General features: G+C 48.0%; 1 protein-coding gene across 3 annotated transcripts in view; it reads right to left on the reverse strand.

The window, feature by feature from the left end:
* Positions 1-20,781, reverse strand: part of CFAP46 (cilia and flagella associated protein 46) — a 254,459-nt gene that overhangs the window by 66,155 nt on the left and 167,523 nt on the right. For all 3 annotated transcript variants that reach the window (XR_013214466.1, XM_077258533.1, XM_077258532.1), the window contains exon 45: positions 18,902-19,069. Coding sequence is in view for 2 of the 3 variants with exons in the window: in XM_077258533.1 (XP_077114648.1) it covers positions 18,902-19,069 (168 nt within the window). In the remaining variant the exon portion in view is untranslated. The remainder of the gene's footprint in view (positions 1-18,901; positions 19,070-20,781) is intronic.

Genomic DNA, 20,781 nt, shown 5'->3' on the forward strand with positions numbered 1-20,781 from the left:
GTAACTGACGAAGGTCCAGGTGTAGGACCGAAACGTTTTGAGTACCACTACAATAAAACTCACTCTAAAGCATCAAGTTGAGTGCTAGGTTCTTTTTGATTATGGTTTAAGAAGGTGTGGGAACCTAACCTTAGCACCTTCCTTTCCAGTAGTGCACACGGCAATTTTTTATGGTTACTTTTCCCTTACGTTGTGCACACTGACGGGTCATGTCCACATTCTCCTATAATGCTGAGGAGACCTCCAGTATCCTGGCACGCTCCAACTACAATAGTGATTTCCTGAAAATCCCCCCTAGAGAGGCGAGAGGCCGAGATTTAGAACGGGAGCTTCGTCACTTTACCAACATTGAACTCCACTGTGCCACACTCTCTGAGTATCTTCGAGCACAACGAATCCCTAGGGGTCTACGGGTCTCACTACGTCCCACACTGTTTCGGGACTCTCCTGAATACTGTATTAAATACGAACAAATACTAAACAAGTGTTCTTTTGATATTATCACCCTCACGATCGAGCATCTACAGAAGGCGATCTCTGCCAGCTCCGAGACCATAAAATCCATCGAGGCTCAACTATCTTCATCCGGATCTCCAGAGGAACTCTCCATCCTTAAGGACCAGATAACAAAAAACATCGAGAAGCATCGACGGGAGACACAGGACAGGAAACGCAGTAAGTTCAACAGGGACACAGAGGACTACGAGCGCCAGCAGGTATACAGATGGCAGGACTCCTTCTCTGGTCGACGAAACACATCTCGCCAAGGTCTACGCACCTCCCCAGACTATTCGACATCGGGCTCAGAACAGGAGTCGGGGGCCTCTGCTACTCTCCCACCGCATTTTTTAGGCCAACGACACCGCTTCCCGAAAAGAAGGCCACGAGGCGCGGCCACGGACATAGGAGGAGACCCGCTCCAAGGGAGGATCACGAGATCACAGGTACGACCACCCCGTTGGTGATCAACATCTCTGATAGACTATTGGGAGTTGCTGAATACAAAATCCTGCAGAAGGGCTTGTCCTTTTGCCCCTCCTACCAATGCCATACATTCGACTTGGAGATGGACCTTCAGAGGTTCTTCAGATCCCTAAGATTGAAAGCTGTCTTCTCTACCTCCCCTGAGTTACCCTCCATTCAGCCTCCTACTGTCTCACCTGATAATTCTCTCTCATCACGAAGCCTAGGCCTGTATACTAAAAGCCATTTCAGACCACCACAAGGCTCGCATGCCATGGAGTCTTTTATAGGCTTCGTTAAAGAGTCTTTTAAAACACTTTGTGATGACATCCGTAAGGGAAAGCTATTCTTTCCCTCTAACCTTTCCTCTATTGAACGACAAGCTCTAAGGAGCTTACAGAATGACAGTAATCTTATTTTCAAACCCGCAGACAAAGGGGGCGCCCTTGTCATTATGAATAGATCCGACTATCTCCAAGAAATAAAACGCCAACTTGATAATTCCACGGTCTATACTAAGTTACAACATGATCCCCAGTCCGTAACCCGACAAATCATTTCAGAGACACTTATAAAGTATACGGAACTGGGTGTCCTAGATCCCAAAACACGGGACTTTCTCACCAAATTACATCCCATCACTCCAGTGTTCTACACTATTCCGAACATTCATAAAAACTTAGAGAGACCCCCAGGGAGGCCTATAGTCGCCTCCACCGACTCTATTCTTTCCCCGTTGGCTATTTATTTGGAAAAAATCCTCACCCCAATGATTAGGTCATCCAGATCTTTTATCCTGGATACAGGCTCTTTCCTCAGCACCCTGAAGGATATATGTCCCATCCCTACACATTCCATACTAGTAACCATGGACGTTAAGGATCTCTATACATCCATCCCTCACACGGAGGGCATCAACTCGGTCCATAAACTCCTGACCCAATCCGGCCTCTCACCAGACCAAATACAATTGTGTATCGAATTACTTACCATTATTCTCACCCGGAATTACTTTCTATTTCAGGACGATTTTTATCTACAAATCCGCGGCACCGCGATGGGCTCTAACGTAGCGCCCCCCTATGCTAACTGCTACATGGCGGATTTTGAGGAGAGTCTGATATACCCTCACCCGCTTGTCCGCGACAACGTCATCATGTGGAAACGATACATCGATGATGTGTTCTGCATATGGGGTGGCACGTTAGAAGCCCTCACGGTGCTCTTCGACTGGCTTAATACGGCCTGGCCAGGAATCTCCTTCACCATGTCTCATAGTACAACACAGATTAATTTTCTGGATACCCTGGTCATACTCCAACCAGATGGCTCCATAACTACGGATCTCTACACGAAAAGTACCGATCGCAACAGTCTGTTGCACTTTACAAGCTTCCACCCCCCTGCTACTAAAAATTCAGTACCCAAGTCACAATTTCAACGAGTCTCCAGGATCGTGTCCGATACGGAGCTCAAACCAGTGCGCCTCCAAGAGATGGCCACTAAGTTTACCCAACGGGGCTATCCACCCTCGGTACTGGAAAAGGCTGCAGCCCCATCTACCCCACGACCTAACAGAGCTTCTAATCGGATCCCATTTGTTCACTCGTATCATCCGTATTCGTACATCTTACATAGGTCAATACGCCAACACTGGCACCTACTATCAAAAGGATACCCCAAAATACCTGAATTCCAGAACCCTTTCCTCCCCTGTTTCAGACGTCCACCCAACCTCAGGGACTCATTAGTTAGGGCGGACCTGGGATCAGGCACGTCCACTCCTCGTCAACGGTTTCTACAGAATCCACGCATGGGGACCTTCCCATGCTTAAATTGTGCCCAATGCCATAATGTCCTTAAGGGCTCTTCCTTTCATCATCCTAGGTCCGGTAAGTCATTTCGCATTTCGGATTATTTCACGTGTGCTTCGTCATGGGTTATATACCTAATCAAATGTCCCTGCGGACTTTTATACATAGGGGAAACCACGCAACCTATACGAGACCGTGTCTCTAAACACAAATCGACAATCCGCCGCAAGAACTTACTGTTACCCATTCCCCTTCACTTTCACAATCAGGGCCACACTGTCTCTCAGCTACAGTATCAGGTCATAGAGCATATCCCCCCTTTCAGGAGGGGTGGGGACCGGGTGTGTTGTGAATTTGCTCTTTGCTCCCTCTAGTGGTTACTAGTTTTTTGACTCTGGTTTTTCTGTCATTCCTTTTATCCGCACCTGGGTCGTTAGTTAGGGGTGTTGCTATATAAGCTCCCTGGACCTTCAGTTCAATGCCTGGCAACGTAGTTATCAGAGCTAGTCTGCTGTGCTCTTGTCTACTGATCCTGGTTCCAGTTATATCAGCTAAGTCTGCCTTTTGCTTTTTGCTATTTGTTTTGGTTTTGTATTTTTGTCCAGCTTGTTCCTAATCTATATCCTGACCTTTGCTGGAAGCTCTAGGGGGCTGGTGTTCTCCCCCCGGACCGTTAGACGGTTCGGGGGTTCTTGAATTTCCAGTGTGGATTTTGATAGGGTTTTTGTTGACCATATAAGTTACCTTTCTTTATTCTGCTATCAGTAAGCGGGCCTCTCTGTGCTAAACCTGGTTCATTTCTGTGTTTGTCATTTCCTCTTACCTCACCGTCATTATTTGTGGGGGGCTTCTATCCAGCTTTGGGGTCCCCTTCTCTGGAGGCAAGAAAGGTCTTTGTTTTCCTCTACTAGGGGTAGCTAGATTCTCCGGCTGGCGCGTGTCATCTAGAATCAACGTAGGAATGATCCCCGGCTACTTCTAGTGTTGGCGTTAGGAGTAGATATATGGTCAACCCAGTTACCACTGCCCTATGAGCTGGATTTTTGTATTCTGCAGACTTCCACGTTCCTCTGAGACCCTCGCCATTGGGGTCATAACAGTTTGCCAGGCCAGTATTAAATGTTTAATGCATTGCAGAAGAGGGATTATAAGAAAGAAGATTCTGAGTTTTTTTTTTCTCCTTCCCCTTTACCTCAGAGTGGCTATGCTTGCTGCAGACATGAATGTCCAGACCTTGATTACAAGTGTGGACCAGCTGGCTACTCGTGTGCAGGGCATACAAGACTATGTTATCAGAAATCCTAGGTCAGAACCTAAAATACCGATTCCTGAACTGTTTTCCGGAGACAGGTTTAAGTTTAGGAATTTCGTGAATAATTGTAAATTGTTTTTGTCCCTGAGACCCTGTTCATCAGGAGATTCTGCTCAGCAAGTAAAAATTGTTATTTCGTTCTTACGGGGCGACCCTCAGGATTGGGCTTTTTCGCTGGCGCCAGGAGATCCGGCATTGGCTGATCTTGATGCGTTTTTTCTGGCGCTCGGTTTACTTTATGAGGAACCCAATCTTGAGATTCAGGCAGAAAAGGCCTTGCTGGCTATGTCTCAGGGGCAGGACGAGGCTGAAGTGTATTGCCAAAAATTTCGGAAATGGTCCGTGCTGACACATTGGAACGAGTGTGCACTGGCCGCTAATTTTAGAAATGGCCTTTCTGAAGCCATTAAGAATGTTATGGTGGGTTTTCCCATTCCCACAGGTCTGAATGATACTATGGCACTGGCTATTCAAATTGACCGGCGGTTGCGAGAGCGCAAAACCGCAAATTCCCTCATGGTGTTGTCTGAACAGACACCTAATTCGGTGCAATGTGATAGAAAAACCGCAAATTCCCTCATGGTGTTGTCTGAACAGACACCTGATTTAATGCAATGTGATAGAATCCTGACTAGAAATGAGCGGAAAATTCATAGACGCCGGAATGGCTTGTGCTACTACTGTGGTGATTCTACACATGTTATCTCAGCATGCTCTAAACGTATATCTAAGGTTGTTAGTCCTGTCACCGTTGGTAATTTGCATCCTAAGTTTATTCTGTCTGTAACTTTGATTTGCTCACTGTCATCTTATCCTGTCATGGCGTTTGTAGATTCAGGTGCTGCCCTGAGTCTCATGGATCTCTCATTTGCTAAGCGCTGTGGTTTTACTCTTGAACCATTAGAAAATCCTATTCCTCTTAGGGGTATTGATGCTACACCATTGGCAGCAAATAAACCGCAGTATTGGACACAGGTTACCATGTGCATGACTCCTGAACACCGCGAGGTGATACGTTTCCTGGTTTTACATAAAATGCATGATTTGGTCGTTTTAGGGCTGCCATGGTTACAGACCCATAATCCAGTCCTGGACTGGAAGGCTATGTCAGTCTCAAGTTGGGGCTGTCGTGGTATTCATGAGGATTCCCTGCCTGTGTCTATTGCTTCTTCTACGCCTTCGGAAGTTCCGGAGTATTTGTCTGATTATCAGGATGTCTTCAGTGAGTCTGAGTCCAGTGCACTGCCTCCTCATAGGGACTGTGACTGTGCTATAGATTTGATCCCAGGCAGTAAATTTCCTAAGGGAAGACTGTTTAATCTGTCGGTACCTGAACATACCGCTATGCGTTCATATATCAAGGAGTCTCTGGAAAAAGGACATATTCGTCCGTCTTCTTCCCCTCTTGGTGCGGGATTCTTTTTTGTGGCAAAAAAGGACGGATCTTTGAGACCTTGTATTGATTATCGGCTTTTAAATAAGATCACTGTCAAATTTCAGTATCCTTTACCGCTGTTGTCTGACTTGTTTGCCCGGATTAAGGGTGCCAAGTGGTTCACCAAGATAGACCTTCGTGGTGCGTACAACCTTGTGCGCATTAAGCAAGGTGATGAATGGAAAACCGCATTCAATACGCCCGAAGGTCATTTTGAGTACTTGGTGATGCCTTTTGGGCTCTCCAATGCGCCTTCAGTTTTTCAGTCCTTTATGCATGACATTTTCCGGAAGTATCTGGATAAATTTTTGATTGTTTATCTGGATGATATTTTGGTTTTTTCTGATAATTGGGATTCGCATGTGGAGCAGGTCAGGTTGGTCTTTAAAATTTTGCGTGAAAATTCTTTGTTTGTCAAGGGCTCAAAGTGTCTCTTTGGTGTACAGAAGGTTCCCTTTTTGGGGTTCATTTTTTCCCCTTCTGCTGTGGAGATGGACCCAGTCAAGGTCCGAGCTATTCTTGATTGGACTCAGCCCTCGTCAGTTAAGAGTCTTCAGAAGTTCTTGGGCTTCACTAACTTCTACCGTCGTTTTATCGCTAATTTTTCTAGCATTGTGAAACCTTTGACGGATATGACCAAGAAGGGCTCCGATGTAGCTAACTGGGCTCCTGCTGCCGTGGAGGCTTTCCAGGAGTTGAAACGCCGGTTTACTTCGGCGCCTGTTTTGTGCCAGCCTGACGTCTCACTTCCCTTTCAGGTTGAGGTGGATGCTTCGGAGATTGGGGCAGGGGCCGTTTTGTCGCAGAGAGGCCCTGGTTGCTCTGTTATGAAGCCTTGTGCCTTTTTCTCTAGGAAATTTTCGCCTGCCGAGCGAAATTATGATGTGGGCAATCGGGAGTTGTTGGCCATGAAATGGGCATTTGAGGAGTGGCGTCATTGGCTCGAGGGTGCTAAGCATCGTGTGGTGGTCTTGACTGATCACAAAAATCTGATGTATCTCGAGTCTGCTAAACGCCTTAATCCGAGACAGGCCCGCTGGTCATTGTTTTTCTCCCGCTTTGATTTTGTTGTCTCGTATTTACCAGGTTCAAAGAATGTGAAGGCCGATGCTCTTTCTAGGAGCTTTGTGCCTGATGCTCCTGGAGTCGCTGATCCTGTTGGTATTCTTAAAGATGGAGTTATCTTGTCAGCTATTTCTCCGGATCTGCGACGTGTGTTGCAGAGATTTCAGGCTGATAGGCCTGAGTCTTGTCCACCTGACAGACTGTTTGTCCCGGATAAGTGGACCAGCAGAGTCATTTCCGAGGTTCATTCCTCGGTGTTGGCAGGTCACCCGGGAATTTTTGGCACCAGAGATCTGGTGGCCAGGTCCTTTTGGTGGCCTTCCTTGTCAAGGGATGTGCGGTCATTTGTGCAGTCCTGTGGGACTTGTGCTCGAGCTAAGCCTTGCTGTTCTCGTGCCAGCGGTTTGCTCTTGCCCTTGCCTGTCCCGAAGAGACCTTGGACACATATCTCCATGGATTTCATTTCTGATCTTCCGCTATCTCAGGGCATGTCCGTTATCTGGGTGATATGTGATCGCTTCTCCAAGATGGTCCATTTGGTTCCTTTGCCTAAGCTGCCTTCCTCTTCCGATCTGGTTCCTGTGTTTTTCCAGAACGTGGTTCGTTTGCACGGCATCCCTGAGAATATTGTGTCAGACAGAGGATCCCAGTTCGTTTCCAGGTTCTGGCGATCCTTTTGTAGTAGGATGGGCATTGATTTGTCGTTTTCGTCTGCTTTCCATCCTCAGACTAATGGACAGACGGAGCGAACCAATCAGACTTTGGAGGCTTATTTGAGGTGTTTTGTCTCTGCTGATCAGGACGATTGGGTGACATTCTTGCCGTTGGCTGAGTTTGCCCTTAATAATCGGGCTAGTTCCGCCACCTTGGTTTCGCCTTTTTTCTGCAACTCTGGTTTCCATCCTCGCTTTTCTTCGGGTCATGTGGAGCCTTCTGACTGTCCTGGGGTGGATTCTGTGGTGGATAGGTTGCAGCAGATCTGGAATCATGTGGTGGACAACTTGAAGTTGTCACAGGAGAAGGCTCAGCGCTTTGCCAACCGCCGCCGCGGTGTGGGTCCCCGACTACGCGTTGGGGATTTGGTGTGGCTTTCTTCCCGCTTTGTTCCTATGAAGGTCTCCTCTCCCAAATTTAAACCTCGTTTTATTGGGCCTTACAAGATATTGGAAATCCTTAATCCTGTATCTTTTCGTCTGGATCTTCCTGTGTCGTTTGCTATTCACAATGTATTTCATAGGTCCTTGTTGCGGCGGTACATTGTGCCTGTAGTTCCTTCTGCTGAGCCTCCTGCTCCGGTGTTGGTTGAGGGCGAGTTGGAGTACGTGGTGGAGAAGATCTTGGATTCTCGCCTCTCCAGGCGGAGGCTTCAGTACCTGGTCAAGTGGAAGGGCTATGGTCAGGAGGATAATTCCTGGGTGGTCGCCTCTGATGTTCATGCGGCCGATTTAGTTCGTGCCTTTCATGCCGCTCATCCTGATCGCCCTGGTGGTCGTGGTGAGGGTTCGGTGACCCCTCACTAAGGGGGGGGTACTGTTGTGAATTTGCTTTTTGCTCCCTCTAGTGGTTACTAGTTTTTTGACTCTGGTTTTTCTGTCATTCCTTTTATCCGCACCTGGGTCGTTAGTTAGGGGTGTTGCTATATAAGCTCCCTGGACCTTCAGTTCAATGCCTGGCAACGTAGTTATCAGAGCTAGTCTGCTGTGCTCTTGTCTACTGATCCTGGTTCCAGTTATATCAGCTAAGTCTGCCTTTTGCTTTTTGCTATTTGTTTTGGTTTTGTATTTTTGTCCAGCTTGTTCCTAATCTATATCCTGACCTTTGCTGGAAGCTCTAGGGGGCTGGTGTTCTCCCCCCGGACCGTTAGACGGTTCGGGGGTTCTTGAATTTCCAGTGTGGATTTTGATAGGGTTTTTGTTGACCATATAAGTTACCTTTCTTTATTCTGCTATCAGTAAGCGGGCCTCTCTGTGCTAAACCTGGTTCATTTCTGTGTTTGTCATTTCCTCTTACCTCACCGTCATTATTTGTGGGGGGCTTCTATCCAGCTTTGGGGTCCCCTTCTCTGGAGGCAAGAAAGGTCTTTGTTTTCCTCTACTAGGGGTAGCTAGATTCTCCGGCTGGCGCGTGTCATCTAGAATCAACGTAGGAATGATCCCCGGCTACTTCTAGTGTTGGCGTTAGGAGTAGATATATGGTCAACCCAGTTACCACTGCCCTATGAGCTGGATTTTTGTATTCTGCAGACTTCCACGTTCCTCTGAGACCCTCGCCATTGGGGTCATAACACGGGTGGCCCGTCTTAAAAGACGGGAGGCATTTTGGATCCATACATTAGAGACACTTCATCCGCTGGGACTTAATAGAGACTACGATTTAGCCTCTTTTATATAAAAATAATATATAAAAATGATTAAAATGTATTATTCCATTTGTTGATTGTACGGACTCCAGCCATCTTATTGTTTATATACCATTATAATGTGTATCTACAGTGAGCTAACTCTCTTCTTCTTTTTTGCTACTAGAATCGCCTGTATTGAGATCTGTGTCACTTCCGCATGTCACGTTGAACCAAGCCCACTATACACATCGGCCTATCGTTATATGGCAAAATAATAGAACGTAGGATCACCACCACCAAGGAGTCCGTTCACCCTCTACAGAATACTCCGTTTGGGCACCTCAGCTCTAGGTCCACTCATCCTGCAATGTACCTATGCTCTCCACACTTGTGTCCATTCATGTCTCACAATAGCGCTTGGTTATCTCTTACCGGGGTTGTGTATCGCCCAGTTACCCTGACTACCTGACGTCACTTCCGCTCACCACACATCACATCTCTGTACGCAACTGCACTGTGTGGTTATCCCGCGCGACGTCACTTCCGGTCAGCGGTTCTGCCGCTGATTGGCTCTCTGGCACTGTCAGTCCCGCCCTACTTCCTCATAACGGCGATGTCTCTCCTCACCGGCAGACCAGCGGTGGAATCCGCGTCTGCTCCCAATACAATCTGCCACGGTCTCCACAGGTAATTCTCACACCCGCGCCTATCTCATCCCTTCCTGTTTTCTTTGAGAAGGTAACCAACCCTTTCCTTTGTTTCATTTCACACCCATAGTACCGCTCCTGTCTGGTTCTTGTGTAAGGTATGAGTCATCCTGTGTGTCTCCTCTCACATCCACCAACTGTTATGCATATCTCACACAACCCCTGGGGGGTTTGTTTGCACATTTACAGACGCCGCCCCTGTGTGTCTTCTGACCCTTTGGTCCCCCTTTATACTCTGCAGTACGGTATGTACCTTACCCCTCACTGTTCTATTTATGGGGGGTCCCCCACTTCTGAGCATAGGTGGAGCACCCTAGCCTAGATTCTTGGGGTTTCTCTCCAGCATAAGTTTCTTGGATACACTTGACCATGTATAGATATCGATGCTATATTCTCTCCTCAGCATTTATGTATATACTTTTTTTGTATAATTGTTTTTGTTATGGTTTACCCTTTTTTGTATTGTTTTCACATTTGGTTATATTTCACATGTAGTAACTGACGAAGGTCCAGGTGTAGGACCAAAACGTTTTGAGTACCACTACAATAAAACTCACTCTAAAGCATCAAGTTGAGTGCTAGGTTCTTTTTGATTATGGTTTAAGAAGGTGTGGGAACCTAACCTTAGCACCTTCCTTTCCAGTAGTGCACACGGCAATTTTTTATGGTTACTTTTCCCTTACGTTGTGCACACTGACGGGTCATGTCCACATTCTCCTATAATGCTGAGGAGACCTCCAGTATCCTGGCACGCTCCACCTACAATAGTGATTTCCTGAAAATCCCCCCTAGAGAGGCGAGAGGCCGAGATTTAGAACGGGAGCTTCGTCACTTTACCAACATTGAACTCCACTGTGCCACACTCTCTGAGTATCTTCGAGCACAACGAATCCCTAGGGGTCTACGGGTCTCACTACGTCCCACACTGTTTCGGGACTCTCCTGAATACTGTATTAAATACGAACAAATACTAAACAAGTGTTCTTTTGATATTATCACCCTCACGATCGAGCATCTACAGAAGGCGATCTCTGCCAGCTCCGAGACCATAAAATCCATCGAGGCTCAACTATCTTCATCCGGATCTCCAGAGGAACTCTCCATCCTTAAGGACCAGATAACAAAAAACATCGAGAAGCATCGACGGGAGACACAGGACAGGAAACGCAGTAAGTTCAACAGGGACACAGAGGACTACGAGCGCCAGCAGGTATACAGATGGCAGGACTCCTTCTCTGGTCGACGAAACACATCTCGCCAAGGTCTACGCACCTCCCCAGACTATTCGACATCGGGCTCAGAACAGGAGTCGGGGGCCTCTGCTACTCTCCCACCGCGTTTTTTAGGCCAACGACACCGCTTCCCGAAAAGAAGGCCACGAGGCGCGGCCACGGACATAGGAGGAGACCCGCTCCAAGGGAGGATCACGAGATCACAGGTACGACCACCCCGTTGGTGATCAACATCTCTGATAGACTATTGGGAGTTGCTGAATACAAAATCCTGCAGAAGGGCTTGTCCTTTTGCCCCTCCTACCAATGCCATACATTCGACTTGGAGATGGACCTTCAGAGGTTCTTCAGATCCCTAAGATTGAAAGCTTTCTTCTCTACCTCCCCTGAGTTACCCTCCATTCAGCCTCCTACTGTCTCACCTGATAATTCTCTCTCATCACGAAGCCTAGGCCTGTATACTAAAAGCCATTTCAGACCACCACAAGGCTCGCATGCCATGGAGTCTTTTATAGGCTTCGTTAAAGAGTCTTTTAAAACACTTTGTGATGACATCCGTAAGGGAAAGCTATTCTTTCCCTCTAACCTTTCCTCCATTGAACGACAAGCTCTAAGGAGCTTACAGAATGACAGTAATCTTATTTTCAAACCCGCAGACAAAGGGGGCGCCCTTGTCATTATGAATAGATCCGACTATCTCCAAGAAATAAAACGCCAACTTGATAATTCCACGGTCTATACTAAGTTACAACATGATCCCCAGTCCGTAACCCGACAAATCATTTCAGAGACACTTATAAAGTATACGGAACTGGGTGTCCTAGATCCCAAAACACGGGACTTTCTCACCAAATTACATCCCATCACTCCAGTGTTCTACACTATTCCGAACATTCATAAAAACTTAGAGAGACCCCCAGGGAGGCCTATAGTCGCCTCCACCGACTCTATTCTTTCCCCGTTGGCTATTTATTTGGAAAAAATCCTCACCCCAATGATTAGGTCATCCAGATCTTTTATCCTGGATACAGGCTCTTTCCTCAGCACCCTGAAGGATATATGTCCCATCCCTACACATTCCATACTAGTAACCATGGACGTTAAGGATCTCTATACATCCATCCCTCACACGGAGGGCATCAACTCGGTCCATAAACTCCTGACCCAATCCGGCCTCTCACCAGACCAAATACAATTGTGTATCGAATTACTTACCATTATTCTCACCCGGAATTACTTTCTATTTCAGGACGATTTTTATCTACAAATCCGCGGCACCGCGATGGGCTCTAACGTAGCGCCCCCCTATGCTAACTGCTACATGGCGGATTTTGAGGAGAGTCTGATATACCCTCACCCGCTTGTCCGCGACAACGTCATCATGTGGAAACGATACATCGATGATGTGTTCTGCATATGGGGTGGCACGTTAGAAGCCCTCACGGTGCTCTTCGACTGGCTTAATACGGCCTGGCCAGGAATCTCCTTCACCATGTCTCATAGTACAACACAGATTAATTTTCTGGATACCCTGGTCATACTCCAACCAGATGGCTCCATAACTACGGATCTCTACACGAAAAGTACCGATCGCAACAGTCTGTTGCACTTTACAAGCTTCCACCCCCCTGCTACTAAAAATTCAGTACCCAAGTCACAATTTCAACGAGTCTCCAGGATCGTGTCCGATACGGAGCTCAAACCAGTGCGCCTCCAAGAGATGGCCACTAAGTTTACCCAACGGGGCTATCCACCCTCGGTACTGGAAAAGGCTGCAGCCCCATCTACCCCACGACCTAACAGACCTTCTAATCGGATCCCATTTGTTCACTCGTATCATCCGTATTCGTACATCTTACATAGGTCAATACGCCAACACTGGCACCTACTATCAAAAGGATACCCCAAAATACCTGAATTCCAGAACCCTTTCCTCCCCTGTTTCAGACATCCACCCAACCTCAGGGACTCATTAGTTAGGGCGGACCTGGGATCAGGCACGTCCACTCCTCGTCAACGGTTTCTACAGAATCCACGCATGGGGACCTTCCCATGCTTAAATTGTGCCCAATGCCATAATGTCCTTAAGGGCTCTTCCTTTCATCATCCTAGGTCCGGTAAGTCATTTCGCATTTCGGATTATTTCACGTGTGCTTCGTCATGGGTTATATACCTAATCAAATGTCCCTGCGGACTTTTATACATAGGGGAAACCACGCAACCTATACGAGACCGTGTCTCTAAACACAAATCGACAATCCGCCGCAAGAACTTACTGTTACCCATTCCCCTTCACTTTCACAATCAGGGCCACACTGTCTCTCAGCTACAGTATCAGGTCATAGAGCATATCCCCCCTTTCAGGAGGGGTGGGGACCGGGTGGCCCGTCTTAAAAGACGGGAGGCATTTTGGATCCATACATTAGAGACACTTCATCCGCTGGGACTTAATAGAGACTACGATTTAGCCTCTTTTATATAAAAATAATATATAAAAATGATTAAAATGTATTATTCCATTTGTTGATTGTACGGACTCCAGCCATCCTATTGTTTATATACCATTATAATGTGTATCTACAGTGAGCTAACTCTCTTCTTCTTTTTTGCTACTAGAATCGCCTGTATTGAGATCTGTGTCACTTCCGCATGTCACGTTGAACCAAGCCCACTATACACATCGGCCTATCGTTATATGGCAAAATAATAGAACGTAGGATCACCACCACCAAGGAGTCCGTTCACCCTCTACAGAATACTCCGTTTGGGCACCTCAGCTCTAGGTCCACTCATCCTGCAATGTACCTATGCTCTCCACACTTGTGTCCATTCATGTCTCACAATAGCGCTTGGTTATCTCTTACCAGGGTTGTGTATCGCCCAGTTACCCTGACTACCTGACGTCACTTCCGCTCACCACACATCACATCTCTGTACGCAACTGCACTGTGTGGTTATCCCGCGCGACGTCACTTCCGGTCAGCGGTTCTGCCGCTGATTGGCTCTCTGGCACTGTCAGTCCCGCCCTACTTCCTCATAACGGCGATGTCTCTCCTCACCGGCAGACCAGCGGTGGAATCCGCGTCTGCTCCCAATACAATCTGCCACGGTCTCCACAGGTAATTCTCACACCCGCGCCTATCTCATCCCTTCCTGTTTTCTTTGAGAAGGTAACCAACCCTTTCCTTTGTTTCATTTCACACCCATAGTACCGCTCCTGTCTGGTTCTTGTGTAAGGTATGAGTCATCCTGTGTGTCTCCTCTCACATCCACCAACTGTTATGCATATCTCACACAACCCCTGGGGGGTTTGTTTGCACATTTACAGACGCCGCCCCTGTGTGTCTTCTGACCCTTTGGTCCCCCTTTATACTCTGCAGTACGGTATGTACCTTACCCCTCACTGTTCTATTTATGGGGGGTCCCCCACTTCTGAGCATAGGTGGAGCACCCTAGCCTAGATTCTTGGGGTTTCTCTCCAGCATAAGTTTCTTGGATACACTTGACCATGTATAGATATCGATGCTATATTCTCTCCTCAGCATTTATGTATATACTTTTTTTGTATAATTGTTTTTGTTATGGTTTACCCTTTTTTGTATTGTTTTCACATTTGGTTATATTTCACATGTAGTAACTGACGAAGGTCCAGGTGTAGGATCGAAACGTTTTGAGTACCACTACAATAAAACTCACTCTAAAGCATCAAGTTGAGTGCTAGGTTCTTTTTGATTAGGGTTCAGGAACTGTCTGCTCTGGAACCAGGAAACAGGGTCCAGGCATTGACCGCTCCGGAACCAGGGGACAGGGTTCAGGTACTGTCCGCTCTGGAACCAGGAAACAGGGTCCAGGCATTGGCCACTCCAGAACCAGGGGACAGGGTTCAGGCACTGACTGCTCAGGAACCAGGGGACAGGGTTCAGGAACTGTCCGCTCTGGAACCAGGAAACAGGGTCCAGGCATTGACCACTCCGGAACCAGGGGACAGGGTTCAAGCACTGACCGCTCAGGAACCAGGGGACAGGGTTCAGGAACTGTCTGCTCTGGAACCAGGAAACAGGGTCCAGGCATTGACCGCTCCGGAACCAGGGGACAGGGTTCAGGTACTGTCCGCTCTGGAACCAGGAAACAGGGTCCAGGCATTGGCCACTCCAGAACCAGGGGACAGGGTTCAGGCACTGACTGCTCAGGAACCAGGGGACAGGGTTCAGGAACTGTCCACTCTGGAACCAGGAAACAGGGTCCAGGCATTGACCGCTCCAGAACCAGGGGACAGGGTTCAGGCACTGACCGCTCAGGAACCAGGGGACAGGGTTTAGGCACTGACCGCTCCGGAACCAGGGGACAGGGTTCAGGCACTGACCGCTCAGGAACCAGGGGACAGGGTTCAGGCACTGACCGCTCCGGAACCAGGGGACAGGGTTCAGGAACTGTCCGCTCCGGAACCAGGGGACAGGGTTCAGACACTGGCCGCTCCAGGACCAGTGGACAGGGTTCACGAACTGTCCGCTCTGGAACCAGGAAACAGGGTCCAGGCATTGACCGCTCCGGAACCAGGGGACAGGGTTCAGGCACTGACCGCTCAGGAACCAGGGGACAGGGTTCAGGCACTGACCGCTCCGGAACCAGGGGACAGGGTTCAGGCACTGACCGCTCAGGAACCAGGGGACAGGGTTCAGGCACTGACCGCTCCGGAACCAGGGGACAGGGTTCAGGAACTGTCCGCTCCGGAACCAGGGGACAGGGTTCAGACACTGGCCGCTCCAGGACCAGCGGACAGGGTTCAGGAACTGTCCGCTCTGGAACCAGGAAACAGGGTCCAGGCATTGACCGCTCCGGAACCAGGGGACAGGGTTCAGGTACTGACCGCTCAGGAACCAGGGTTCAGGCACTGACCGCTCCGGAACCAGTGGACAGGGTTCAGGAACTGTCCACTCTGGAACCAGGGGACAGGGTTCAGGAACTGTCCGCTCTGGAAATAGGGGACAGGGTTCAGGCACTGACCACTCCAGAACCAGGGGACAGGGTTCAGGAACTGTCCGGTCTGGAACCATTAACTACAGGATAGGTTATACCCTGTTGATCTAATTGCTGGGACTTTCACCTATCTCAAGAACAGGTTCTAGATTCAATGATCTATTCATTGTCTACGGGACTAACTCAGCAATCTCCGTCAGTCTTATAGACAATGAATGGAGCGGTGGTGTGAATACTCAACTATTGATCCATTCAACTGATACTTTTGTAATATATTGGGCTTAAACCCCTTTTAAAGTAAGATTCCCGTCCCCAAATGTTATAATTTATTACAAATACAAATCAAAACCTGATCTTGAGACCCCAGAAGAAAATGACAGAGGTCTTCTCTGAAATATCTCCAAATGTAGAAGCTGTCAGTGCAGATGCTATGATGCTGCTTAGCTCCAATGGAAAAGGGCCCATTTTCCAAATATACAGAACACGACCACTGTATTCTCTGTCTTTATTGGTATCGGTGAACACACAGGATAAATAATCAACTTCTAAGTGGTTATTTGTGGCTGAATGAATCTATCTGCAGATGGGATCCTCTTCTGCTGGCCTCTTGGGGTCCTGTGGGATTAGGGACTCATCATCGTACCACTAGAGCAGGGGTCTCTAACCTGTAGCTCGGGAGCCACATGTGGCTCGCTGTCCCATGAATTGTGGCTCGCGGCTGTCTAACAGCTTGGTGCATTAGCTCCAGTTCTAGCAAACAGGTATGAAGAGCACATCTGAAAATGGTGAACTTTGTGAGTAGCCCTGCACAGAAGAGCAGATCTGGATGCAAATATCCTGGTCTTAGGGGTTTTGAAATAATATACCGTATATACTCGAGTATAAGCCGACCCGAGTATAAGCCGACCCCCCCAATTTTGCCACAAAAAACTGGGAAAACTTATTGACTCGAGTATAAGCCTAGGGTGGAAAATGCAGCAGCTAGCGGTGAATTTCAAAAATAAAAATAGATGCTCCATACCGTTCATTATGGCCCCATAGCTGTGCCATATAGTGCTCTGCACCGTTCATAATTGCCCCATAGCTGTGCCATATAGTGCTCTGCACCATTCATTATTGCCCCATAGCTGTGCCATATAGTGCACTGCACCATTATTGCCCCATAGCTGTGCCATATAGTGCTCTGCACCATTATTGCCCCATAGCCGTGCCATATAGTGCTCTGCACCATTATTGCCCCATAGCTGTGCCATATAGTGCTCTGCACCATTATTGCCCCATAGCCGTGCCATATAGTGCTCTGCACCATTATTGCCCCATAGCTGTGCCATATAGTGCTCTGCACCATTATTGCCCCATAGCTGTGCCATACAGTGCTCTGCACCATTATTGCCCCATAGCTGTGCCATATAGTGCACTGCACCATTATTGCCCCATAGCTGTGCCATATAGTGCTCTGCACCATTATTGCCCCATAGCTGTGCCATATAGTGCTCTGCACCATTATTGCCCCATAGCTGTGCCATACAGTGCTCTGCACCATTATTGCCCCATAGCTGTGCCATATAGTGCACTGCACCATTATTGCCCCATAGCTGTGCCATATAGTGCTCTGCACCATTATTGTCCCATAGCTGTGCCATATAGTGCTCTGCACCATTATTGCCCCATAGCTGTGCCATACAGTGCTCTGCACCATTATTGCCCCATTGCTGCTGCTGCAATAAAAATAATAAAACACATACTCACCTCTCTTGCTTGCAGCTCCTCACGTCCCGTCCCGGCGTCTCTCCGCACTGACTGATCAGGCAGAGGGCGGCGCGCACACTATATGCGTCATCGCGCCCTCTGACCTGCACAGTCAGTGCAAAGAGACGCCGGGAGGATGGCGCGGCGCCCGGCGTGTGGAACGAGGACAGGTGAATATGCGATACTTACCTGCTCCCGGCGTACCGCTCCTTCCCCCGGACAGCTGGTCTTCGGTGCCGCAGCCTCTTCCTCTGTCATCGGTCACCGGCACCGCTGATTAGAGAAATGAATAGGCGGCTCCACCCCTATGGGAGGTGGAGCAGCCTATTCATTTCTCTAATGAGCGGTCCCACGTGACCGCTGAACAGGGGAAGAGCTGCGGCACCCGGAGACCGTGGGACGGGCAGGGGGAGCGTCAGGATCGCCAGGACTAGGTAAGTATGCCTCAGCGCCCTCTCCCCCTCACCCGCCGACCGTGACTCGAGTATAAGCCGAGGGGGCACTTTCAGCCCAAAAATTTGGGCTGAAAATCTCGGCTTATACTCGAGTATATACGGTAAGTATGGTACGCTGGAGACAAGATGACATCACCTGTCAGAGGAGGTGCTTGAAGCTGGATGTGACAGTGTCTTGTGAGTGCTTTATAGGAGAATACTGAATGGGGGTATTGTGGGAACCCCTGGATCTGTTTTGCGGTGATTTTTGTGGAAAAGCTTTGGTTACCATTATGTCTGTAAAGGGGGCTTTGGTTGCCACTATTGTGAGGGGTGGGAACTGAATGTGGCTCGCGACCCTCTCTCAAGCCTGGATGTGGCTTGCGGCCCTCTCTGAGCTGAATGTGGCTCTCAAGGTCAGAAATGTTGGGGACCTCTGCACTAGAGGATCATCTCATACTCTACTAGACCAGTTGGACTTAGTCTACGTTCACATTTGCGGTCTGCGCCGCAGGGTCGGGCGCCGCAACGTCGCCGCATGCGTCATGCACCCCTATATTTAACATGGGGGCGCATGGACATGCGTTGTGCTGCGTTTTGCAATGCATGGCCGCAAGCGTTGGGCGCAGAGAACGCAACAAGTTGCATTTTTTTTGCGTCCAACTTTCGGCCAAAAAGGACGCATGCGTCGCAAAACGCAGCGTTTTAGCGTGCGTTTTGCCGCGTTTTTGTTTGCGTTGTGCGTTGCGGCACCGACGCTGCGGCGCACAACGCAAATGTGAACGTAGCCTTAGCTCGTATGTTCCTTTACCCCGTGTACCATGCGCTGCCATGAAGCAACAGGTCAAGTATATTACAAAGAAATTCCTTACTTTTGAAGTGGCCCCCAGTATTTGTTTGGCTTGATTCCTCAAAGGGCCGTCATCTTCTTTCCCTTTTAGGTATTGCAGAAGATGCATCAAGGCTGCAAACTGTGAGTTGCTGGTATTAAGTGTCGCTGTAAGAACCAAGTCTTCTGTTGTCAGAATGGACACACAGCTCTGAGGAAGGAAAACCCATGGATAGATAAGTCTCCGTGTACATGATGGATGTGCCTAATAGACGAGACACATTTACTACACAGTATGCTCCAGTAGACTCGACTTTGTCACTTTTAGGCCAGTTTTACGCTTCTACGAAATACTGACCATTCTCAGATCTCAATACCCAGCCCAGGTCTACTGACCCAAGCTTAGTGACTCGCAGGCATATATGGGGCAGGTAGACCCCTTGGTCAGGCTGAGCATTGTGATCTGAGCACAGTCTGTGTGTCATGGATGCACGAAACCGGCCTTAGACAGACCCAAATGCACTTAATTTATTAACCCGTGTCCACCTCGTAATAAATATGGAGCAAATCACTCCAACTATCTCCTTTCTCATATCCCTCAGCCTTATATACAGACTCTATGGACCCGATTCATCATTTGCGTTTTTTTTTTTTTTAAAGTCACTATCTTTTTTTGTCTTGTGGTATTCGATGTCATTTCTTGCGTCAAATTCTAGAAAATGGCACACGTGGTGGATGAATTTTCAACAAAATGGTCTTCTTTCTTTCCAGCACTGCACAAGCAAAAACCCGTGAGTTTGGAAAAATGTTGCAAAACTGTGGCAAAGAACTGCCGTACTGAAAAACACACTGGGGGGGACTGGAGTGTTAGTTTAGCCAAGTTTTGCAACTTATTAAAAAGTTGTACATATAGAATGAGCCCAAAAATTTTTTTTAAATAAATTGCTAAACTCAGCCAACAACGCGGAAAAAACCCAAAGATGAACACATATAGAATAGACTTAAAAATGACGCAAAAAGAATAAAGAATAAAGAATTGGGTGCATACAAAAAAAGGCGGAAACACACAAAACTAGACAAAAAAAACAGGCACAAAGGCAATGATGAATCGGGGGGTCTATGTCTCTAGTAAAAAAAAAGCCCGGGCTCGAGTCTAATAAAAAGTGACACACAAGAAAGAATTACGGTAAATACGGGAGACGTCATCGATCTGTCAATGCATGATGGAGACAAGGACATTTGTACTGGCTCTGAATAGCATGGTTGACTATGAATGCAACCACAAAAATAGCCCAGCACTAAAGACCTCTAAAATGGATGGTCCAAGCTCTACGTTCCTCCTCACTCTATACCCCACATGAAGGAGAAGTGTTGGTAAGGTATGTGTCCTGCCAGACCATCTAGTTGATGGAAGCAGCCGAGTGCTGTCCTTGGCTGTCAATTCCATTGACTTTAAATGGATCTACTAGGGATCCCCGTTCTAATAATTAGATAGGTCCCAGTGATCAGACATTCATCACCTATCCTGTAGATATGCTAGTAATGCCTGTTGTGGGGAAAATCCTCTTAAAAGTCTATTTGTTACACCCTTACCCGGACTTGCTCCACCAATGTCTGCATCTGTCACCAAGTGCCACCATAATTACTGTGAGGCAGTGACTCGTGTCACAGGTAGGAGTTGATGTGTGTTCTCCCAAGGTTGTGCATGGAGACGGATGAAGTCCATAGGTGTGCATGGCAGTCACGGATTTCCGATCCGGGTTTCCATGTGGCTGAAAGCCACAGGTTTGTTTGTTAAAAGCCCTGCAGTAAAGGGTATGAGTGTGTCAGGTGCAACATCAGTGTCAATCTGGTGTGTGCTGGTGTGCAGAGCAGAGGCCTGCAGAGCGCAGGCTGAATGCATGGAGGCCCAGGCCAGTGGAG

This window comes from Ranitomeya variabilis, chromosome 4 (genome assembly GCF_051348905.1).
Source record: "Ranitomeya variabilis isolate aRanVar5 chromosome 4, aRanVar5.hap1, whole genome shotgun sequence".
Classification (NCBI taxonomy): domain Eukaryota; kingdom Metazoa; phylum Chordata; class Amphibia; order Anura; family Dendrobatidae; genus Ranitomeya; species Ranitomeya variabilis.